The sequence below is a fragment of the Durio zibethinus genome, chromosome 3 (genome assembly GCF_047325235.1).
Source record: "Durio zibethinus cultivar Kanyao isolate XHJ-2024 chromosome 3, ASM4732523v1, whole genome shotgun sequence".
Lineage (NCBI taxonomy): Eukaryota > Viridiplantae > Streptophyta > Magnoliopsida > Malvales > Malvaceae > Durio > Durio zibethinus.
This window is the reverse complement of record NC_143164.1, coordinates 4,588,195-4,613,145: the sequence shown is the minus strand read 5'-3', so window position 1 is coordinate 4,613,145 and position 24,951 is coordinate 4,588,195. Positions and strand designations below refer to the sequence as shown.

Genomic DNA, 24,951 nt, shown 5'->3' with positions numbered 1-24,951 from the left:
AGTCATGCAGAAAAATGCAAGTCCTGAATCTCTAATAGCAGTTTTTGGGGGGACAAAAACTACACTGGTATTAACCTGCGAAAATAAGAAGATCATTGTACCGTATTTACAAATTCAAAGAGAAATTGATCCAATACAAAATTCTCAGACAACTACAATTCCGACTTTACTTTCTAATTAGTTTGTCAAGTAAAACTATTACATCTAGTCAAGTAGCGTGATACTTTGCCAAAACCCCTCTTCTTTAAATGCCCATCTGCCAGATGACATTGTTTACCACCTGGGTCGTGAGCTTTTATCTAATGTACTAACTTTGGCTCGATATGGTGCAGTAGCCACAGAAGCTTTTACCCTAGGACCCTGAGAGAACTCACAGGCTTCACCAATTGAAGCAAATCTTATTTCAGCTGGGGGTATGAAACAGTCCATTGACAAGCCTGGAACATTGAATGCCACTTCTTCAATTGCCCATGCTTCTTCCATCCTAGTCCTAGTGTGGCTCATTGCAGTATCTCCAAAGCGGAAAAGGGTCACTACAGAGCGACCTGAGTGAGCAATCATTATTCCCTCAACAGGTCTGTAATCTTCAAGAAATGAATTGATTGTAGTCTCCCAGTACACAGCATCGCCACCATTGTTCTGAATTCTAGTCAAATGTGAGTCTTCCAAGTGCACAAGAAGCCCTGTTTTCTGGCTGAAGTAGCCAAATAAAACATGTCGAATGATCTCAGCAGGTCCTTCACTCCTGGCTTTCAACGTTGCAGGATCTGCACAAAGCTTAAGGATAAAGCAGTCCTCCCCATTTATCTTCTTTTCTCCAATACATCTTGCATTAGTAAACATGCTTGCTGTTGTTCTAGGATCAAGACCCTGCAACACAAATACAGTTTTGAATAGTTGTGTAAATGATTATGCATAAAGAAATAAATTTAGATGAAAGAACAGTGAATAAGCAAAGACAGGTAACTTTACCTGAAGTGCGCGGCGCAGTGGCCTAACAGGCCCTTTAGCTGCATGTGCACCAAGCCAAGGAGTGTGCCTCCACACAAGCTTACCATTGCAACCCGCATGAACCTTGCTACCTCCAAGTGCAAGCTCCACATACCACATGTCCGGATTCATTTGCCACAAGACAAACCCACCTGACTCTGCAGCTTTAGAAGAATTCCGGTTCTTTGTGACCTTGTTAGCCGTCTCAAACTGAGAAGCTATCATTCTCACCCTTCCCATTGCATAAGCATTGTGGATGGAGTTTTGAAGTTTTTGCCCACCCGATGCAGCCATGTACTGCTGTAATATGTATTGAGCAGATGAAGATTCCTGCAAAATTTTAAACAGCAACATGTTACAGAGAGTTCCTTCCATAGAAATGCAGAGTCCTCAAATAAACACTAAGCAAATTCCTCCATTGATAGCTTTATTTCTCCCTAAAATAAGCACCATATACATGCTTACAAAACCCAACAGCAGAACAGATACAAAAACAGCAAGTAAAAAACAGAAAAGCTTAAAACAGCTCTAATAAGAAAACCCTATTATAATCCCATCAAAATTCAACCTTTCTTTCTCCTTCTGGATCAATAAATTACTGAAAGTGAATAGCAAATTAAACACATTGCAAAAAAATTACCCTTTCTTCCGGGTAGATAAAGCTATCTCATTTAACTACTACATCAACATGCAGAGCTTAATAATTTTCACTAAATTATGAGTTCATTTATTTTTAATCTTTCCCATTTCTTAAGATGAAAGGAAAAGTCAAAGCCACCTTTAAATCTGAGAAAAAAAACTTTTTAAGAACCAAATTACAGCACTTTCACTGAAAATTGATTGAACAAAATAAATTTTCACCTGATTTTAAGAAAGAATAAAGCTTTTTAAAGCAACCATTAAATGCAGTATTAGGGAACAAAAAGAGAGAGAGAAAAAAGGGACTAACAATTGGGGTTTCTTTAATGCTGATGTGAGGAAAAGGCTCCAAAGTGCTAACGTGCACAGGCGCCAACGGCGCACCCAAGACTCCAAGCAACAACCTCAGATCGGAGCTTTTATATGTTGATGTTGAAACGGAAGGAGCGCGTGCCAGTTGACCCTTCATCCACTGAGCCCACCTACCTTCCATCCTCGAATCTCCACCGTCCGCTCCATCCGGATCGGGACCTTCTTTCAACGGTGACAAAGCCTCCGCCGGCCTCAAGCTCCCAGACCTAAATATCAACGGCTCGGGCTGCGACACGTGGTGTCTATTGTTGCTCCTCCTGCGCCGCAGTAAGCTCGACATTGGTGAGGCACTCCTCGCTGGACTTTTAGGTCGCGACCGGCTCGGAGACAACCCCCTCACCACCGAAAAAAACCCCTGCTTTCTCTCCATTTCTACGACTCCCCCACCGAAACCAAAAACGACAGAGCTTATCGTTAAGCTTCCTTCCCGTTTATGGTCTTAAAGCGCGAGAGAGAGACACTAAAAAGAGTAAAAGAGAAGAAGAAAGATACAGAGCGAACAATGCTCACTGAAAAACAAAAAGCAGCTTCAGATACTGAGAAAAAAAAAACAAATTATAAAAAAGAAAGAAAGAAAGGCGTTAATAAGAAGGTAATGTAAGGTAATAATAATGTAATAAAATGGAAATTAATTAATAATTAATTAAATTTCTCAGGTTAGTCCGGCGAGGCAAGAAAAGTTTGCATCCCAGGTGGTTTTTTTTATTTATTTTTTTGTCGTTTTTGGAGACTGAGAAAAAATATCCCGTGACGGAAAATGAAACGGCGAATATGCTGAAGTGGAGGGATATCGTGTGGGGATAATGCCGGAGTTAGCAACGGTCAAATGTGGTCAAACAATGATTAAAATAAAAAAGGCTAGTGGGATTAATAATTAATAATAATAAACTGTGAGCGTGCTAAGCGTGCGGCGACTATCAACATGAGTCGTAAGTTTTGTAATTTTAAATGTGAATCTGTTCAAGGACCACCATAGATTTGACGGACCACATTCTTCACTTCTATTTATCTTTGAAATAGACAACAAATGGAAAATTTGAAACACACCATCTTTACCATATACATATTTTTTTGTTCTAATTAGATGCACCCCCGCTTCTTACTCATATCACATCGCCAATCACGGAAGCCAAACCTTTTTTTTTTTTTTAGTTTTGGTTTTGCTTTTATTTTCTTGTCCAAAATTGGAAATAAGAATGACTAATTTATTATTCATTTAAATATCACCCATTATTTTGTTTTTCTCATCAAGAACAATAAAACAAAAATATTAGTAGCATTTTCAAGTTGGAAGTTGGTACGCCAATGAAAGGATGACCCATAGCCATTTATTAAAGATTATGCTGCTGTTTAATTTCGACTCATAGCCAATCAATTCCATTGAGATTTGTAGCCAATACTTTAATTTTTTTTAAATGAATTAAATAAACAAAGATAAAAAATTAAAAAATAAATTAAATTTTAGATAATATATTTAAATTTTTTCAAATTCACAATCTTTAAAAATATATACAATATATATATATCATATGAATTAATACTGGATTGTAATCACATAATAAGCATACTTATAGAGAAAATCAAATAGAATTATGTTATGGTAAATTCTCAGTTTACCCGATAGTATTCTTTAAGGGTGAGTAAAAGTCAGTTTGAACTGATTAAACCAATCGAAGTCGAGTGAATTTAATTGAATCGGTTCGGTTTATTAGGTTTTAGTTATAATCGATTTTTTAAATCGTTTAAATTAATTAATTCGATCGATTTTCGATTTTTAAAATTGACAACCGCATTAACCGAATTAATCAAATTTTTAATAATTAAAAATAAAAAAATTTAAGATAAATATTTTTATTTATTTTTGGTAAAATATTATTGAAATTATTAAATTTTTTAGTAATTTAATTTGAATGATACTAAAGTTTAAATTTTATTAAATTAAATTTATGATTAAATAATTATTAATAATGAAAAAAAAAATGATAAAAAAAATCGAATATTTAACCGAATGATCGAACCGAATTGATTTTAATCGATTCGATTATTTATTAAATGAAAATCAATCAAATCGATTATTAAATTTTTTAAATCAAATCGATCGAACCAACCATTTATTCACCCTTAATATTCTCAGCATTATCAAATCCTGCATTTAAATTCAAACATCTGGCATTAATGATACTTTCAATGAGCTCTAAAATCTATAAAAAAATGTTTTGGCCTTTAGGCGTTGGACAAATAGAACAGGGACATGAAAATCAATTGAACAAGTACTTGGCAAGAGAGGTTTATTAATTAAAAAGAAGATTCATGTTCATATACTTCATCAATTCGTTTAAGTAACATGTTATTGTCATTAGGATTTTTTTTCAAGTACAGTCTATTTTTTGCAAGCAAGTAAACGTGACTTTGGTTGATAAACTAGAAACGACATTCGGACAAAGATCTTTTGGGTTAAAGACAACATTGGAAGACGAATCAAACAACCCATCTTTTTCTTTCCCAGTTCTCCCTTTATTCTGTCTTGCTTACAATGATTAATTGCTGCGTGAGTTTCGCTGGATTAGTTCGGAACTAGACCCAACGACTTTAACTAGGATGGATGGATATATAACTAGCAACCAAAGTCAAAAAAGACAGGATAAGCCTTTAAAAAATTTTAACAAAAATCTTATAAAATAATTTTTATATTTTATTTGTATTAGATAGAAAATAAATATATACTTCGTCTACTGAGTTTGGCATCTGGTAAGCGAAAACGTTCCAATGTCTAACTTAAATAAAATAATCCATGAGTTCCTGATTCTCTGCCAACAAAGTTGAATTTTTTTCTGAATAATAACTCAGTTTGCCAATCATAGACTGGTTTTGGTCAGCATGATCATCATCTCTGAAACAAGGCAGGCAACAAAGCTTCAAGAAAAACAATGCTTCGGGCTGCCACCTATGTCATTGGGGTCTGGGACCGGTTGTTAACCTTTAGTCATCATTGGTTCATGGACCCTTGTTGGAAAACATGCCCCTACCTATTAATCTGGCATTATCAACGAGCTCAATACAGAAATAGAGACCTTGGTTTTGATTTTTGAATGATGCCAACTAAAAGTAGGAAAAGTTAAGACTAGAATCTGACTTTGGATAACCTTAAAGACTAAACAAAACCTAATTTTAGTTGTCCTTTCAACCTCTGATTTAAATTGATCTCCCTCACCTCCTTTTCAAAGATGACATTTCACGTCAGGTTGGTGTCTCCTTCGTTCCCTGTGTTAGTACAAACGAAACATATTGAGCGGAAAAGAGTTGGGAGTTGGACTTGGAACCAAAGTTTTTGAGTTGGATCTCAACCAAAACAAAGTTTGCCATTTAAAACTAGCCCAATTTCTAGCCCTAATATTTTGAAGTTGGATACATTCGGGCTTGATTGAATTCTTGAGATACATAAATGAATGAGTATGGGCTAGAAAGGTTTGGATCATTGTCTCCGGAAACCTGACAAACCCAACAATGCTAGAAATTAACTTCCCTGGTAATATACTTCATATGGGATCCGTTCAAAGTTTCATGGACCACCATCAGTTTCAATTTCCATGGAAGGTGGATCATTCATTTAACATGAAGCTGTATAAGAGCACCTTCTTTAGCCTTACAGCTACCAATTCACTTGTTGGGGCGTGTTAAGGTAGGGATTTCCTTTTACATGTTATAACTGCTAACCACGCAAAAGTATTCCACAAACTTTTAGCTCGTTTTTTGCTCTTTGTATGACAGTTGCTCTATTTCTGGTTCCAATACATTGATGTTATTGTTAGGTTAATTTAACATCTACTGATTCAGATTTCAGACATCTCAAACAAGTTATAACTATATATATGTATATAGTTATAACCTGGTGATTAGCTGCCAGCGTAGGTTGGTTGCAGACTAATGGAAGGGGACCCCGTTGGAAGCCATTCAAGAAAAAAGGCTACCTCATGTCAATATGGGGGCAAATAATCAAACAAATGAAAGAAATAAAAGCTGACTATGAGTCACCTCTTATACCTACTTCGAACCTTTTATCCTAGCCACAACTGAGATAAGACAGGCTGATTTCATCTCTTTAATTCCAATTAAGTTTCCGAATGCCCATTTCTCAGCCATGTAATGCGTTCAATTCAATGCTTCTGATCGAAATTAAGGTTCACTGTCATAATTTGAGTCATTGAATGAATCAATACACATCGCATGTACGATATGCCAATCTCAATCTCATGGAACATTATTATTTTGGACGTGTCCTCCCCAGTTGCCAAATCTTTTTTGTAGAACATGCAATGTAAAAGTCTTTAAATATTGGCCTATTTTATTTGGCATATGCTTCCCAATGAATCCAAACAGATCACATGACACAGCACGCTTTAGGTGGCAAAGTACAGGGCCGACCATTGACCAATATTCCTCTTTCGTAGCATTCATGGCAACTGATATACTGCATGATCTTTCTCTTTTTTTCTTTCTTTCTCTTCTTCCAGAGTCTTCTTCCGACCCCAAAAAGGTAAATTGTAAGAAAAAGAAGGAATAGGGAATGAACATTCATTGCGTAATCTTAAAGGCATCAGTGCATTGTAACCAAGAAACTGGCTAGGAAAGGTGCTTTCACTGCCCATTGGATGTATATATATATATATATATATATATTTCAAATTAAGGATCGTAATATATTTTACTTCAACAAATCATCGGAAGATTTATCCTATATATGGCAAATGCTGTCAGCCACATTTCTAAGAGGCTTTTACACTCTATAAATTAAGTTATTTACATGACATGAAACTATATAAAATTAAGGTTTAAGATTTGCTTACTTTGAACTAAAATTGGCTTTAAATATTCTATTACATCACAAACTTTTAAGTTGGTTTGTATTTTGCATCGAGATTCCCTTCCCTAGTTGGTAGTAGATGGCAAAAAGTAGAATGGCAAAAGAAGGAAAGGGAAGTTGAAGCTTCAAGTAACATTCCATGCAAAGGCAAATTTAAGCTTCACGAAATATTGGCTTTAATATAATCAACCCAGTAACTTTTCATATCATTAATGTTTTCCAAGAAGGTCGAATAAAAGAATGCCACGAAATCAAAATAAGTCCAAACAAATTGGAAAGAGTTGCTTTAAAGCCATAAATACATTCAAATATGCAATAAGATTGGTACTTGATGTTCCTTAACAATATAGTCCTGTTACTGGAGAGGCATTGTAGCTAAAGCCATAAACCTATACGAGATGTCACCCTCCTCCAAACCCAAAGCATATCCCCCCTGACAGTCTGTAATTTGCTGTTGATCGATGTTATTTATTTTTCATAGGAAACGATTTCCTTGCTTTTTACCTACCCCTGCTTGAGCTAGCAGCTCCTCGCTATATAAATAAGCCAGCCCCACCGGGCTCGTTCTATTGCCAACTGGAAATTCTTGGGTTTTTTGGGCTTATTGTTACTGTAAACAAAATTTTGTTTGGGGAAAGAAAATGAAGCTTGTCTTGGTGACTTTCCTGCTTGTTTCTCTTGTTCTCAGCTCCTCCTTCTTTGAGGTGTCAATGGCCGGTTCTGGTATATATGAAAAATAGAGCTATGAACAAACTAAAAATTGTCAATCTTTGGTTGGTTTTCTCTATTGTAAGCAAATGATGAGTTTGTGTTTTCGTCTATGGCAGGTTTCTGTAACTCCAAGTGTAAGGTGAGGTGCTCAAAGGCAGGGGAAAAAGACAGGTGCTTGAAGTACTGTGGAATTTGCTGTAAGAAATGCAACTGTATTCCATCCGGGACATATGGGAACAAGTATGAATGCCCTTGCTACAGGGACATGAAGAACTCCAAGGGCAAGCCCAAGTGCCCTTAGATTTTTCATACATGTATTTCTTTTGCATAACAATGTACGTCCGTTTGTGGAACTAAACATCAAGAGTCATGGAGGAGGTCCCATCAAAGGTTTTTTTAATTTAGTATACATTATTAAATGAATAAATAGGATCCTCCCATGGTTTATGTATATGTTGCCTCATTTGAATAATTTCCATGTACTCTGGTAATTATCTAGAGTGATTAAATTGATGATCGATCTTTAAACTTGAAAAGCTAATAAAGACTTGATCATGGCAGCTGGCTTGTACTTCACAATGATGTACAAGTTCAAGATCTTCAGTTAAGTTTGTGCCATTGGGAGATACTTGTTCAACATAGTTTTAGGCTCGAGGTTGACTGTTTGTAATATTATTTTTCTAAGCAGAATTTTGTGCAACGTAGGATGTAACAAACCAGTTTTGTTTTGTCCCCGGCGATGAGTTCTCCCTTTCGCCCTTTTCGTTTCGATTGCCGTTTGATTCATGCCACCTGCATCAATCCGTTACAATTTGCCAGAAAAAGGTTTGAACATCCTCAAGTCCCGACGTCTCTTTCACTAGTGCTCATAAGGAAAAAAATCGTCCTCTTTGCCAGTGCTGAGAGATGTCACAATTTGTATACACAACGGTTTGATCATGAACAGTAAAAGTGCTGGAAAAGGAGAAAAGTTAGCAGAAAATGACTCCTTTGTGCTGCTAGAATTAATGTTTGCCACCTCAACGACGTATCCTTTGCTAACTTATATGCAAATTCTTGTGTAATACTAAGGTTAGTGGGCTTGTTGAGTAGTTTAACTGATAACTGGTAAAAAAAAGGCATGTAAAGGTATCAGTTCCCAGAAGTTCCAGAGCGCATTAGGAGTTTCTGCCTTCTGGGACATAAGCCTCCAACAATATACTGCAAAGTAGAATGTAAACAGCAGCCACTATATTTGTTTTGCTTGCATTTGGCAGTTTGAGATTTTCGAGTAAAATAAGTTCACGGGCAGCTAGATTCTACAACCGTTAGAGAAAATATCCTTATTCCTGTACCAAGATCATCTAGGAGGCAGCTAGCCAGAGCTCGTGGGTTACTATCGATTGTAAACCATCCTCATCATGCACTAAAGCAGCGGGTGAGAAAGGTTAGAAAATGGAAATTGCTCTAGTCCTTACCATGAATACCTCATTTAATGTGGGGTTAATGGAAGTCTGGAGCGCAATTTTCACTCCATAAAATCTCAATTATTTTCCTTTACTCTAAAATCTCCAACTTTTTCCCATCCTTCCGTTCACTTTATTCAGGGAAGTAAGCTTTAAAGGACAAAACTGTGGAAGGAAAAAGCAGCGCTGCGAGACTGCGACGTACCACATTCTACCACTTCTTCCTCTTTATTGGCCAGACCCAAAATGGAGGGATTGTTCACGGTGAGTGGGTTCTTCCTCAATGAGCAACAGGTGCGATTGCAATCAGTGCCAGGACCACAGCGTTGGCATCTTCATCATAGTTCAGGATGTTTCAAAGCCAAGAGCAGTTGGTCTTCTTTTTTCTACGCTTGCATCATCAGAGATTGGGGTTGAATGACATCAAATTTAGGTAAATGAGATATTTTACGCATAGCAATGCCCACCACATGAGAGTATTATGTACTCTAAAGAAAATAAAGAAAAAAGAGAATAATATAGATTTCCTTCCCCAAATGGGTTTTGTATTACTTGATCTTAGTGCGATTTCTTCCACATATGGACATACATGACAGTAAAAAATATGATCTATTTGCACTTGTGGTATTTGTTCTTTTTCTAAAAATGGAAGAAAAAAATTTTACAACAGGGGGATTGCATATTTCATCACCTCATATTGATCTGGCTTCGATGCACCATCATCATCAGTTTGAGAACTCCGAAAGCATGTATTCTGTGGAAAGTAATAAACAGTATACAAGAAAACTATGCGGCAGATTATGCCCAAATGAAAATTTAAGATTGAAGAGGCTGAAGCTCTTACTGCGAATTAGGAGCACCAACAGGCTCATAACGATTGATGGATTGTTGTCTGTGTCGATGAACTAACCATATTCCAATGGCTGACAAACCAAGAACCATAGTTGTTATAAATCCAACTACCACTGCCAGAAAGTGATGTTGCCACCATGTCCTGTGAAGAGAGCCGGTGTTATTTCTGAAGTTAAACTAGTTCAAGAATATGGGAAAATAAATAATACATATTCAGTCTAGAAAAGAATGCCCTCGGACAAACAAAAAAAAAAAGGAAAGCTGGGGCTTTACTTCTGTAAATTCCATATGGATTCCTAGTTCTAATGTAACTGCAATGGACTCACGTCAGGCAACTTGAATCCACATGTACATGATTCTTGATGCCCCATAAATCAGTGTCAGTGTTACCAACCACCCATGTGTGACGCATCTATCTGAGTTCAGGTAAAAATAGCTTCATAGTAGAACAAGTCCTAAAACTGGAACCTTGACCTAGGGCAAACAGAACCTTAACTTGTAGACAAGTAATACATACTACTGCAAATATCAAGGTCTATTACAATGGTCTAAACCAAGGGGCCCTTGCTGCATCATGTGTCCCTCCCAACCCTATTAATGACAACATTCTGGGCTGCAAAAATAGCGCTTATCTGATGGCCTTTCTCCACCCGGACCATCCCACTACTACTGTATTACCAACCCACTCCATCATCATTCTAATACCAATGGCATGCTGGCATCCCAGTCCCATCCCTTTAACTGTGACCTTAATTAATGCACCAAACATATGGCACTATGTATTGCACTTTATTTGTATATTTTGATCAATCTTTAGGTTTTAACTACTTTCACATATGTAGTTCTAAACATGTGACACTCTAAAAGCACCAAAAAGCATTTGTCCCCATAAAAAAGGAAAGCAAGACCAAGATCAGAAAAAAAAAATAATAATAAAAAATAAAAACAATCCGATGAAGCCAAATAAGATCATTAGACCCCCATGCAGCCCATACTTAAAGCTACCACGTGCTAGTTCTATAGTGTTCAAAACAAAACTCCCTGAGAAGATTCAACCTGTATGGGGGTTAAAAAATCATACATTTTACTCGCGGTCTTTGCGTGGGACTCAGAATTCCATAACTTATCTCTAGCACAATATGGCTAATAAGTAGGCAAGACTTTTGGGTTCCTTCAAGGTCCAAAATGCTCAAAAGATTTGTTCATCACAATAATAGTAGCCAATTAAATCCACACTAGTAGTGCGAAAGGAAAAATAAAAGTGGAATGCAAAGGAGAACGTACAACTTCCTTTGAGGTTCAGCATTCCAATCAACCAACTTATACTTTCCAAATCTCTCAGGAAACTGCATTCGATGATCCCTTAAGCGCAGAATTATGCTCTGCCCATAATAAATGAAAATAAGCTTCAGATCAATGCTGTAGTTAATAGATGGAAAAAATTAAGTTGAATATGCAAATATTAGTATCACAGTAGTAGTTATACCAGTGCAGTGGTATTAGAAATATAATTAGCAGATGCAGAGGGAAAAATGCCCCATCTAACAAGGTAATCATTCCCATTGGAAGTGACATTCAACAGGCGAACCTGAAAAATCAAACCAATCGCATAATTACTGATGAACCAGATAAAGGCTAATTCATAATTGTCAAACACAAAGCAATATAAAGAAATACTAGTTACACTGATGGATAGACCTACAATTCTAAAACTGCACTATGGGAGGTTATCTTTGGAATAAGACTAAGTGCATAAAGTGGTCACCATATGCCCAATCCTCAGTACCCACAAAAAAGATTAAGAAAACCACACATAATCATAGGGCAAGCAAGATTAATTCCCCAGTACCCACAAAAAAGATTAAGAAAACCACACATAATCATAGGGCAAGCAAGATTAATTCCCAAGTTTAAGTCAAATACTAGAGATGTCCATGGCCTGACTTGAGTTAGGCTCAAGTTGAGCTTTATGCATAAAATCTGAAGCTCAGGCCTAGAAAGAAATCTTTGCCTGGGCGCAGCTGGAATTTTTATCAGGCCTAGCTTTTTGGTCTAGGCCCAGCCCAACCAAAATTTGGGTGGCTAGTAGGCCTCATGGCAGGTGGACACCTCTAGCTAAATCTGCATGTTACACGTTTTGACAAAACCATGAAAATCAGGCAATGATTCCAAATATATGACATCATTACTTGAAATCTGATTCAGATTACATTGCACCAATAACCAAACAAGATAGTTCTTCCTGAACAAGTGAACCAATAAATAAAATATTTCAAAAGCAGTCCAAACACACAACCCAAAAGGCCTAGAAAACTTAGTTAAAGTCAAGATAATTCAGCTGTACCTGTGAATTAACAACTTCCAGTTCCTGGGAAATTAACACTGCAAGCTCCTTGAAGTTGGGCTTCAAGTTGGAATTGTTTGTGCTAATTGACATATCAAATGTTATAAATCCAATATGAAAAGAACCTGAGTATCGTGTGCGGGGAGATAATATCATCAGAGAGAATTTACAGTTTTCAAGATCAATTCTTATAAATGCTTGCATAACTATCACTCAAAAATCAACAAGACTGCTAAGCTTATCATCATACTAAATGTCGAATCCATGGAAAATGAAATAAGCACAAGGTTCAAACACTATGAGTCCAAAGCAATCAGCAATCCATTCTGCTAGCAGAAAATGATGGTTATAGAGTACACAAGATTATACAAAAAAGTATGTGATACGAAACTAGGCCATCTTAAGTACAACAAGGTATAAATGCATGCACATAGGTATAATTTGTGAGTATCTGAATAAAAACCAGATTATATATGAGAAATATATAATATATATACATATATATGAACCTGGAGTTGCATGTATGATGTTTATTAGGAATTATAAGACTCCTTCTAAATCTAAAAGACACTTTTATGCTTATTATGAAAAAAACCTAACTTCATAGATGATACTATCTTTGTTTGAATAACAAATTTTATCAAGATTACAAAAGTAACTGAGTCATCAGCCTCCTCACAAAAAGCAACTTCTTTTTCAAAAAATTAAATATCATCAAAAGAAAACCTTATAAAGAATACAGAGAACTCCAGTTTTAACTATCATAAAGGTGACTGAAAAAAGTAGGTGTGAGATTAACAGTTAAAGTTGATAAGCTTCTTGGAGGTCTGTTATAACTATAGTGTAGTTTTCCCGAATACCAACCGGATCCTTCTTTTATGTTTTCTAATTTCCATCAATGCTCAACACCAGCAGGAGTTTCAAACCAAGTACCGCGTCCCTGTTTATATTTGTAATTTTCATCTAGCTTGCTCTTTCCTTCATGAAAAAGAACTTAACAACTAACCTATATAAAAGAAAGTATGTTTACTTAAATTGTGATCATGATACATCAATTCATGGAACAGTGCAAGGGAAGAAACCAATGAAAATGGGAAAAATATTGTAAGAAAGCAAGTAATAAGTCATGCACCTGGAAGAACATTTGGTGGCAATCCACTTGGGGCTAGTGTAGGAGGAAATTCCATGTTAGTATCCTTGCTTTGGAAGACTAAAGGAGATGGTGCAGGTGCACCAGAGAACCCAACTCTTCTCCATAGTTCAGAACAATTAGTTTTCAAAAAGCCTATCCTGTCATTACCCCGATCATAAGTGACCAGGGTGTTCTGGACAACAATTCCTGCCTCAAACAAGCAAAAGATAAAGAGATTATTAACTCAGTCATGCAAACAAACAGAATATAATGAGTTGGACTGAAGCATATGGTTCAGATGAGTCTAAGTATACTGCAAGAACTTTGGATTTTTGGCAAACATTTTCAAAACTATATGACACGCATATGCTACACTTGCACATGCATGCACACTTGCGCATACATAGAGGGAGAGGTGCTTTGCATTTGGAAAAGGCTGCAACATACCTCCTAAAAGAGTAGTCGCTTCTGCATTTGCGAAAATTCCCAAGCAATAAGCACCACTAACCTTTGTGTGCTACAAAGCATGCCATTAACAGACAGACAGAAGAAAAATGTGTCAGATAGTAGTTTGAAAAACTAGGACAGAAAATAGATGGTGCAAGCATGTCTTATAACCACTTAAATTAACTTTGCCACCTACCACGTACCCATTTTGGACTTCAAGCATGCAAAATTAAAAAAAGGATTAATTACCTGGAACAGGTAGTTTTCTGGAGACAGTAATAACTTCTTTCCATTGTTAAATACCATCTCAACCTCTGGGAAAATTTTTGATAGTTGGGAAACATCCCTGTATCACATTTCAGGAAAAACCATTAAGATGGATTCAGGACAACAAATTTCAGCATTTCGTATCAAATGAAAAAGTTATCGGCAACACCTTCCAGCACCGGAAAAACAGATATCATCATAATTAGGGTCAGGACCATGGATCCTTTTGAGAAAATGAACTTCCCTTAGGATCTGCATTAAAACAGCTAAATGACCATGAAAAACAGGTCTGAACTTTAGCATACAGTTACACAGATGCAGATATTTATGTTAATAAAGATTAAATTTAAAACAATTAAAGACAATTACAAATAAACTGACAGAATAGTTTGAGTTGCAGCAAGTGCAGAACAAAACTGACATTAAGCATTCTCTGATGAGAGAGATTAATCATAGTTGCGGCCATATTGAACCCTTGATGCTGTGGTTGCAGCCATAATTTTCAAGATGGAGGCACAGACCAAGCAACAGTTCATGGAATACTGAATCCTATATGGCTAGACCACAGAAGTCAATCCCCAATAATCCTAGTCCTCATAAACATGTTAATTTCATAACTTAACAAATGCAAATTGCAATAAGTCAATTGATATTTCACTACTACCTTATTTTTTTCTAGACAAAGTGCCATTACTGTTTTCCCAATAATAATTATGAAAATCGACTCCATATTTGTTTAATAAGGATAATAACGTGCAGAATACAACACACTTCAAACTTCTGAAGGGAACAGGTCCTATAATTGGATTATTAAAGCAGATAGTACCAATATTTAAGATGCAGCATGTCCAAGTGCTTGGAAACTAATAAAGCAGTTTTCATAAGGAATAACTAGTTTTAACCCAGATATATTCATATGTATCTGTACTTAGCTTCCTCCATAGTTGCCTTATTATATAATACCTAATGCATAAATTTCCAACTCGCTCTTCTCAAAGTAACATTCATTACAATAAATGACAAACTGAGTAGTCATTCATCTATTGGGGCGCATGTAAATGCAACAAAGGCACATGCTTTTAAAACTCACAAACAAAACCAAAACTTTTTCTGAGCCTCAATTATCAATTCTGGCTTCTGTAAAGCAAATATTAAACATAGAATAGAAAATGATAACTAGACTATCAAACAAACTAAACTTATCATGAAACTGAAAGCTATTAGGTCTTACAGCATTGCTAAATGCAACAAACGCATCTTTCTGAAAGTAAGCATATGTTGTTCCACTGTCCAAGATTGTCCCATATCTTCCATCAAAGACTCCAGCGGGTAACTTCAATCTCTTTCCAGCAACATGGATATCCTTAAGCTCAATGTTGTAGTATGGGCTGTTGACATTCAAAAACTACAGTGAATGTTTAAGAAGAACCAGATGCATTCTTAGAAACAATGCATCCACAAAAACGATACTGTAAGATAAGTATACCTGCGGAAAGGGTCTGAATGGGAGAAAATCATATCAGGAGGAGGAGTTATTTTTCCAAGAACCATTGCACCCCCACCAACATCCATCCCACCATAACACAAAGAAAATGAATTGCTAATTACACCCTTATCAACAAGTTGATCCACAATGCTGAGCCCCCCACGACCCAAACCCATTATACCATCAGCTCTTTGGCTGTAAAGATCACCCGTTTCCATATTTTCGCAACCAAAAATGGCACGCTGAGGCACAAGTTCACTTTCATTCCCAAAAGAAACAACATCCTCCCCAAGCACCCCACTGCTGGAACTGATCTCAGCATATCGTCTATCATAAGTGCATTGTTTTTGCTCATCATCACAGTTACAACTTGGATTGCAGTTTACAGCTTGATAAGTGCTAGACAAATCTGGTTGGAACCTCGGATCCTGGATTCGGACAAGAGATTAATATTGCTACAAAATCACCATTTCCCCTAATTAATTTCTAATTAACAGGTCTAGAAATCAAGCAATTAGACTAAGATTCAAAATGGAGCAGCCAATCATAACTCACGTTCTCATAATGGGAATAACTTAAGACTCAAAATCGCCATTTAACTCCGCTCTTTAATTTAAAATTCTATCAAGCCAATAACTCACTAATTTCAATTTGATTAAAGTTAATAATCTCAATCAATTTAAACAAAGGCATCAATTTCAAATTGATCAATTACAATTAACAAATGGGAAAGCTGAAATGTACGAATTTGATAAGTCAAAAACGAACCTGATGCTTGCCGCATTGTGCACAACTGGAGCAAGGAACATAAGTTACAGTACTTCCAGTGTCGACTATAAGAGCGAATTCTTGAGGCGGCGTTCCTATCCATAGCCGAGTCGTATAGTAGCTGCAAATTACCAAAATAAATAAATAAATAAATTTTCTCAATATTTCAAACATTCTAAAAGAAAAAAAAAATGAAACTTTTATTTAAAAGGAGAGAGACCCGTTGGAGAGAAGATCATCGTAGAGTCTCATAAGGGCGTTTGGAGTGGAACGAGAGATCTCCGACTGCTGGAGATGACGGCGGAGATTGTCCACGTGTCGGTGCAGCGAGTGATTATGTGATGATAGATGTAGAGGAAGGACCATTGGCCGTAGCTGATGATTTTCTGCACCGACGGTGGACAGATGGAATCCGATTACGGAACAGACGATTAGAAAGGAAGAGGCTAGATGAAGCCAGGTTCGAGCCATGTCGCCTCACTTTGGCTCCAGATTATGGTCAACTACTATGGACCCTTGCAGACGGAGGACCCGATTGACTGCACTCGTCCTTTAAGAAGGACAAAAAAAGATATTTTCCCTTTTTTTGTTATTTTGACAGGCTTAGTGCCGAGCCAATCACGGGAAGGCACGTCATGGGGTAGTACAGAATTTTAGTCAAAGTAAGCGTTGAATCTACCGGACGATCGTTGTTATCCGGTTTATAACTTAATGAATAATTAATGATCTTTGTGAAACAAAGCCATGGTCAGGGTTATGTATTTTTGTTTTACAAAAAGATTTTAGTGAAAATCCAAAGCTTAATAGCTCAATTAATTGATACAAACATTTTTATTTTAGAAGATGATATTTAATAAATTTAGATTTTCATTTAAAAATGTTGTTATGTATTTTTTTATTATATTAATTTCATTTTAAAAAATAATATAATTAATTTTTTAATCTCAAAGAAAAACACTGATAGTATATCATATAATTTTTTAAATTGCATCACGATCCTGCAAAAAACGTGCCCAAAAAGCCTGCATCAGGTTGCCATTGGAAAGGCCTCGTTTTAAGAATGAAAACTTTACTTATCTTTGTTGCCATTTTCATTGGTTGACATGTTCCTCAAATTGGATGTTGAACCAGCTTTATCAATATTTTTCAATATAGCCAACTAATCAAACATGAGAAAAAAAAATAATGAAAGATGGACAACATTCCAGTATAAATAAGTTATTATGCTATCTGATTCAGCGTGTTGAATATGCAAATATGCAATCATCACTCAATGAGTCATGATCGAGTTTAACTCACACTTGAGTTTGCACCTTTCATCATAACATTTTCGTTACATGTTTTCCACTCCGAAAAACAGGATCGGGGAGACAGCAGAGACAGGAACGAAACATGATTTTCACAAGTGACCATTTTATAAGTGCAGTTGGTGCAACAACATGATTGCAGCTGAAATTCATAAATTAGAAGGCTGCAAGAACACTAGAATGAGAAAGTGGAGTTAAAACAACTCCAAGTAAATCAATTTTAAGGAAATGCTAAACATACAGTGTAGGACAACAAAGGCAGGAAAACCTTAACATATGGTGTATTCCCTTTTCAAATCCCCTAAAGAATGATTGTACCTCAACTTCATGTTAGCCTGTATCCAGCTGCAGAGTATCCATGGCCTGGCAACTTTCAAGATCCCAACATTGAGTGTAACATTCCTGATAAATTCATGTGACAGCCAGCAAAGACTACAAACTACAAACACCCACAATAATCCTACAGAATGACTCATCAGATCAGTTATGAACTCAGTACACAAAATCCTAATTGTATCCTTATGGATGCCTAAGACCTATTTGTGGTGAAAAGCTTTTATTAGGGTATCTCTTCATGTTATAACTTTGTAATTTATAAGTTTACATGTGTAGCGGCTTTCTCTTGTTGAACCAGGCAAGTACCCATCTTCCATAAACATGGCTGCGCATCATTGAAGAGTTTACCCGCACCAGATTCAGCAAAGCTTGGTAAACAAAACCCTGCTCATGCAAAGGAAAGGAAAATCACAACCAAAAATGAGAGGGAGCCTAATAACAATCTCCGGTATAAGTTGCTATTAGTAGTTAAGCATGTGTAAATCACTCCATGTTGTAGTAATACTGATACCGCCTATTAGAGAATCAGACCAAAGTTGTTTTGAATAGCTGACTCAAAGAAAGAGTCATTTAGAAGTATTGAGTTCCACAAAAACAGAGGTCCATTTCATATAATCCAAATTACATAGAAAGTTAAATGAAAGAATTTACTCTGATAATCACACTGCCCAAACCTCTCTGGGTCCCTAAGCCACCCTTATCCAGGTGCAATAGATTAATGAAGTAGCTTGAGACATTTATATCTAGTTCTACAATACACAAACACCTTAGCAAGTGCACCAAATGACCATGAAGTTGGAAGCAGAAGAGTGTGAGAATTATCTAACCTTAGACACTGTCAAAGCTGATTGGATAACATAGTTTCCGAAAGGATCAACAAGAAGCCTTGACACGATTGGACTTCTAAGCAACTCCATTATAATTCTTGTAGACTGATGTTCTCCCGATTCGACCAAGCACTTCTCCACAACATTGCTTCCATACCTATTGCAGGAAAGAGATGCATAATTCCCTTCAAGCTGTCTCAGAAGACTTTCTGTTATTTGTGGCTCTTTCAATCCCAGTATATGTTGCACCACATAGTTGCTAGAGAAAAAAGGACAAGACACAGGAGTATATCAAGCTCAAATAAGTTGCACTTCATTGTTTACAAATTTCTAAAATGCACATTAAGTTCCACATCAAAGCAAGGAAGTGTAGCAATAAGGGAAGACGTTTTAAATAAACACACACACACACAATAACTTTCCGGGAACTAACACATTAGGTTTCAGAGAACCACACACCCATATTGGTCTTTGGCTAGGTGTAGAGCATTTGCTATTATCTCGCGAACTAGCCGTGCCCTTGCCTCTCCCTTGGAGTGATCAACACATTGCTGCAGTGTACAGCAACCACTTTTGTTTGTTGCAATTTGATAACAGTTATCTGCCACCTCATTCAGAATATACTGCCAATAAAAATCAATGGTCACAAATTGTGTTCAACATCAACAAATGTATAAAACAAATCTTGGCCCAGTTTCAACATTGATAGAAGGAAGATAGAAAGGGACAGTTAATGCAACTATTTCATTGTGATAACGTTTTAGAAATGAAGTATCGTAGTAACCTCTCCAAATTAATTCAAATGACTGAATATATCTAAGAACCAAGACAAACAAATACAGAGCTTAACTCAAATTGTAACCAATCCAACTACTCTTAAATCTGGGATGATACCTTATTATCTTCTTCAGAGAAGTTTTTCAAGCAATACTGGATCACACGATGACCATTCATGTCCTTGGTCAATTCAACAGTGCCAGGGCTTAGAGCTGACATAACGAACGAGATTTGCTGTTGAGTAGTAAGTTTCTCCAACAATTTCTGTACAGCACGAGTCCTGCCAACAAAATGAAAAAAGTCATTGGAAACAGACGTTTTCTTAAGAAATTAAAAGAATAAACCAAGAATAAACCAGACCAAACATACCCATGAACATTGAGACAAATGTTAACAAGTCGAAAACCATCCTTAACAACCACTAAAAGAATCTGACTCTTCTGTTCCTCACTACACACATCCAAAAATTTTTGAACAACATAATTTGCAAAAGGGTCCAACATCAACTCACCAACATGATCAATAACCTCCATGAAAATCATATCAATTTCCTCCTTTGAAGCTTTATCAATAGCCCTCTGTAAAACCCTACAACCATATTGATCTTTTGCTAAGGCCACAATCCTACCACTCAAATCCCTTGGACTCAAACTATTCAAAGTCTCCTGTAACCATTGAGGCATCCTAAAACTATTGTTAGTCTGATTATTATTATTATTATTATTGCTATGATTATTAAAACTAGATCTCATTACATTCTTGCTTACGGAACAAGAAGCCGTTGAGCAACCGGCAGCAGCAGTAGCACCGGCCAAGAATCCATTTTGATTGGAAGAGGGTAATATTGAGAATTCATTGAAAAGTTCATTTCTTCTTGAATCAAGCAAATACCCATTTCCATTTAAATTGGAGGGTTGATACGAACTAGACATGAAAACATCCCAACTATCAATATCTGGGCCAACCTTCATCATCCCATCAAAACCCACACTCAAAGCAACATTGTTTCTCTCTTGCCCTGTTCTTGCCACCCCACCACCAACCGCATACCCGGACCCATTCAAGAATTCACCACCAACATGACCCGGATAGCCTTCTAACTCTTGATTCTTGTGAGTAGACACAGTGAGACCAGAAAAGGCTGATTCTAGGGTTCGATCAAAGAGGTTGCTTCGTATGGAAGTTTCTGCAAATACGGGTCCTTGGTTCTGATAAAAAGAGAGATAACTTCTCGGTGACCGTGAAACCGGAGCCCCAAACGGTGTCGTTCCAGTGAAAGATCCGTTTCCCTGTACGGCCTCCATCAAACCCAAAAAAAAAAAAAAAACTCAAAAGAGAAGATAAAAGAAAGAGTTTTTGAGCAGGTTTTAAAAGCAAAAATTTATAACAAAAAATACGGAGATAAAATGAAGCAAATTTTAATTCAAAAAGAAATTATGTGAGACAAATTTTGTGATTTTATTGAGTAAATTTCGTTTTTTTTAGTAAAAATGGCAAGAGTCATAGATGGAGAGTGAGACTTTAGAGATATGGCTGAAAGGATGTATTTTTTTTCTTTTTCATGCAACTTATGGAAACTTGTTCACTCTTTGGAGCAAAGCAAAAACTGTGTCAAAAGCTAAATTGTATTTCCGTCTATCACTCACCCTGGTCTAACAACGCTGACTTCTTGTTTTCTTCTTCTTTATGTCCTTTTCTCCTCTTTTGTAAAGTCTTCTCTTTTTTGTTTATTTTAAGGATTCTGGTCTAGGTAATGTAATTATGATTAAATTTAATATTAGTTAATTTGAATGCTTTTCATTTATTAATTTTGACTTCTTAATTTTGGATTTTTTATTTTTGTTTTCAATTATAAACAATTTAATTTAATAGACAAATTATATATATTTAACAAATTTACATCCACTTTTAATTGAAGTTTTTAAATTTTATTAGATTAATAAGATTACACATAATCATTATGGCATAGTAAAAAATAAAAAATAAAAATAATTAAAAAATAATATGTGACAATCTCTTAAAATTATTTGTATAATTAAAAATTTTTACTGTCATTATATAAAAATAAATTCTTAAATTTAATATTAAATCAATAATTTTAAATAATTGATTGATTTTCATGAAAAATGTTTAAATTACTTTTTAAAAAAAAACCCATACACAAAAGTTTGATTTTATCCTTTTTTTTTTTTTTTTTTTGGAAACACAAGTCTTATCCTTTTAAATTAAGGTATATCGGTAAACCAGTCAATTAAATACTGATGCTAATGGCATTAAATTAGATAACTTGGCATTTATTCTTCATTTCCTTGCCTTTTTTTTTTTTTTTAGCTTTAAATGGAGAATATTTGTTCAAGCCCAATTTCAAAATTTTGAGGGTAAATCTGCTAGAAAAAAAAATAGAAATATTCATAGGTTGAAATTTTTCCAATTATTTTTCAAAAGAAAAAAACCAAACGACGTCATTTCATTTAATGAGAAAAAATGATTTGGGTCATCTTCGACCCGCATCAAATTTGGCCCAAGCTTGCTCTTAACCAGGTCCAACCCAAGTGTGTTGCCTTGCCTGTTCCATGAAATTTGCAAAATTCATTTCTTGTTGCATTGTATGGTTCCTTTTGGGAAACAAAAATGGCAGTCTGATTATAGTACATGGGAAGCTGTTATATCTAAGACTATAAAAGTAAGCAGTTTTTTCTAACTTTACTTTGAAATGGACAAGACAAAGCTTAACCTATTACAAATCGAAGCAATTTAGCCTGCAGGTTGTAAAAATGTTATCCTTACATGATTTATGAGAGGAAATGTAACTCTGTGCAGTATTGGAAAGCAAGGCAGTGGATCTCAAACCAGCTGCTTTCTTTTGTTTGGATATGTATGTTGAAGCCTATTGATGAACCAAAAGAATGCTTCATTTTTTTTTGAAATATTGATCAATTGCCATCATGCTATTTGGAGGCTTATGTAGACAGCTATATGATTATGAGAATTCGAAATTCCTAGCGCCGACTGCATTTTCTTGACTCTTTAACATCCGGTGACAGAAAATCTCTTGGATAGTTCTATGCTGAACCAAGTGGAAGGAAGACCAACGCCACGTGAAACAAGATAAACAATGAATGCCATATAAGCGGCTGTCCAAGCACAGATAAGTAATCCAAACAGCAGTCCCTTGACTTCAGAAACAAAGAAATCCAGTGAAGGATACCCATTGATTATGATTACCAGGACGGCCACAGTCCAGGCAAGTCTCTGCAAAATAACACAACATAAACCAACAAAAAGTTAGCCATGTTTTTAATTGAAACCAACATAATCCATTTTCATTTTCCAAAACATGGAAAGCATGTTAAGATTTCACGAATTTTGCGTAAATCTGAAAGATCAATTTTAAAAGCTCTCCGTGGCTGGAAAAGACAGTATAATCAAGAATTATAACAGGAGGTTTTGAATTTTGATAACTACTTTCTTTTGTTTTTTTTTTAAATATAGCAACCAGCTAACTATACGCATTAAATTGCCGCATAGCTATCTCCATTGTTTCATATGCAGCTGTATTTCCAGTGGTAAACAAGGTTACAAGACAAATCACTCCCACCCCAATGCTCTCCCAATGGAATTATGTGTAGGAAATTTAATGGATCCTAATGGGCTCTATGGCACTGCAGAGTGAACTTCATGCTCTTTGATAAGACCCTTAAAAAAGCATGTAATTTGAGGTGAAATCTCTTTTGACTTGGGATTCTCTAGAAAGCCCCTCCAGAACAAAATGGTGTCTTTGTCTCCCGGCTAAAGTAGCCTTAATCAGTAGGACAACTAAACTTAGACACAATCTTCACAATTTTGGTACTAAAATATACTTTATAAATGAATGGAGATATAAAAGAATAACCAAAACAATAGCTATGAACATGTCAACTTGTGAAGTTCATGAGATCGAGATCTTAAGCCTTAAGGTAATTTGGGATTACCCTCCAACAAATGTCGTGATCAGTCCATTACATACTTTCTACATAGAAAAGCAAGCATACTGCATGCACTCCTATATCATCACAATTTTATTCCTTTTCACTGTATAGGCCTAAAGAGTATCACTGATGACAAAATGAGAGCAATGAGCCTACTGATGATTAAATAAATAGGGAAACATGACATATACATGGGTCCACTGAATGCAAGTTTTGCATCACTACTATCAAAATATTGATAAGATTTTGGTTTCCAGGATAGAAAACCGACCCAAGTTTCTAGTTTTTAAAAGACAAACAACTAGTAGATGAGGAGAGGCATAAAAGTGAAGCAAACTGTTATAGTGATAGTAATAGAAACTTGTGGCAGTTGGCCACGTTTCTTATCCTGTTCTCTTTGCTATCGAATTGTTTGACTCAGTATTAATTTCAAACATGATAACCGCTGATAGCTTAGCTATTATAACATGCAGGCTGCAGCAAACTACCAATAGTCACTCATGAGAAGCAATAGATACTAAAATAAAATGGAAGATAAGTGAAACAAGAAGCTAACCTCAAGAATAGGCCCAATCCTGAAGACCCCCATGACCTGCTCCTTGGTGACCAAGGTTAGAAGTGGGATAAGTGCAAAAGGAATCTGTATTGACTGAAGTACATTAAGCCATTCATTCAAAATGTCCAACGAGGCTTCGGATGTTTTATATACAAGAGCTACAATAATAGTCGGTACAAGTGCAAAGCTCCATGTAATCAATGCCCTCAACCACTTCTTCAGACAAAGGTTGAGAAAACCTCCCATTATAAACTGCCTAGCATATGTGCCTGTTATTGTACTATTTTGTCCTGCCAACCCAATACCCCATATGTAGAGAATCGGAAAGACTCCTCCACCATACTTCTCCTCAAGATACTGCCCTGCGTTAACTAGTCCTATGTGATTTGCTTGTTTTGTATAGTAGAAACCCTTGGCAAAGACGGTTGTCACAAACAAATTGATAATGAAGGAATCCAGAAGCGCAACAGCTGACTCAATTGAATAGTAGTTTATTGCCTCTTGAACCCGGCCTCTCCTTTTGGGATCAATCTTTCTTGATTGTACCAAAGCAGAATGTAAGAATACGTTCTGAGGCATTATGACAAACCCACAACCCCCACAGCTTGCCGAATCGTTTTTGAGCTAATTCTAGGAACCAACATACCTACAACAATAGCAAAAATTTTAAAAACGATACCCATAAAATGAAATATTCACTTCATACCAAACAAATTTACACAAAAAACGAATAATAAATAGCTTGAAAGTATAAACTTGTTTGCTGGAATGGGTTGAAAGAGTGAAAGTATTAAGATAATAAGATTAAGTTAAAAAGATAAAATTGTAATTTTGTTATTGAAATAAATATAAACAAATTTTAAATA

The 24,951-nt window shown here is 36.0% G+C and overlaps 4 protein-coding genes and 1 pseudogene across 5 annotated transcripts; 1 reads left to right on the top strand and 4 right to left on the bottom strand.

Moving 5' to 3' along the window:
- Nucleotides 1-105: 105 nt before the first annotated feature.
- LOC111275560 (uncharacterized) lies at nucleotides 106-2,584 on the bottom strand. The gene is made up of 3 exons (XM_022860991.2): nucleotides 1,940-2,584; nucleotides 973-1,320; nucleotides 106-870 (listed from the first exon to the last, which is right to left on the bottom strand). The coding sequence occupies exons 1-3, from the start codon at nucleotides 2,369-2,371 to the stop codon at nucleotides 274-276; spliced, it is 1,377 nt and encodes a 458-aa protein (XP_022716726.1). The 5' UTR covers nucleotides 2,372-2,584; the 3' UTR covers nucleotides 106-273.
- Nucleotides 2,585-7,204: 4,620 nt separating this feature from the next.
- LOC111275630 (peamaclein-like) lies at nucleotides 7,205-8,093 on the top strand. Its single transcript, XM_022861113.2, has 2 exons — nucleotides 7,205-7,585; nucleotides 7,690-8,093. Exons 1-2 carry the CDS (start codon nucleotides 7,504-7,506, stop codon nucleotides 7,872-7,874), a joined length of 267 nt encoding a protein of 88 aa, XP_022716848.2. The 5' UTR covers nucleotides 7,205-7,503; the 3' UTR covers nucleotides 7,875-8,093.
- A 1,423-nt stretch (nucleotides 8,094-9,516) lies between these two features.
- Nucleotides 9,517-16,838, bottom strand: LOC111275317 (aspartic proteinase nepenthesin-1-like). The gene is made up of 13 exons (XM_022860632.2): nucleotides 16,535-16,838; nucleotides 16,315-16,435; nucleotides 15,547-15,974; nucleotides 15,292-15,448; nucleotides 14,230-14,312; nucleotides 14,043-14,139; nucleotides 13,794-13,863; nucleotides 13,347-13,553; nucleotides 12,215-12,339; nucleotides 11,357-11,458; nucleotides 11,155-11,252; nucleotides 9,863-10,012; nucleotides 9,517-9,772 (listed from the first exon to the last, which is right to left on the bottom strand). Exons 1-13 carry the CDS (start codon nucleotides 16,783-16,785, stop codon nucleotides 9,706-9,708), a joined length of 1,956 nt encoding a protein of 651 aa, XP_022716367.2. The 5' UTR covers nucleotides 16,786-16,838; the 3' UTR covers nucleotides 9,517-9,705.
- A 712-nt stretch (nucleotides 16,839-17,550) lies between these two features.
- On the bottom strand, nucleotides 17,551-21,181 carry LOC111301253 (putative pumilio homolog 8, chloroplastic). Its single transcript, XM_022896791.2, has 5 exons — nucleotides 19,931-21,181; nucleotides 19,679-19,841; nucleotides 19,244-19,407; nucleotides 18,785-19,043; nucleotides 17,551-18,341 (listed from the first exon to the last, which is right to left on the bottom strand). Exons 1-5 carry the CDS (start codon nucleotides 20,863-20,865, stop codon nucleotides 18,222-18,224), a joined length of 1,641 nt encoding a protein of 546 aa, XP_022752526.2. The 5' UTR covers nucleotides 20,866-21,181; the 3' UTR covers nucleotides 17,551-18,221.
- A 930-nt stretch (nucleotides 21,182-22,111) lies between these two features.
- LOC111301244 (metal transporter Nramp2-like) lies at nucleotides 22,112-24,814 on the bottom strand (annotated as a pseudogene). Its single transcript, XR_016340813.1, has 2 exons — nucleotides 24,086-24,814; nucleotides 22,112-22,813 (listed from the first exon to the last, which is right to left on the bottom strand). The product of XR_016340813.1 is annotated as a metal transporter Nramp2-like (transcript).
- Nucleotides 24,815-24,951: the final 137 nt, after the last annotated feature.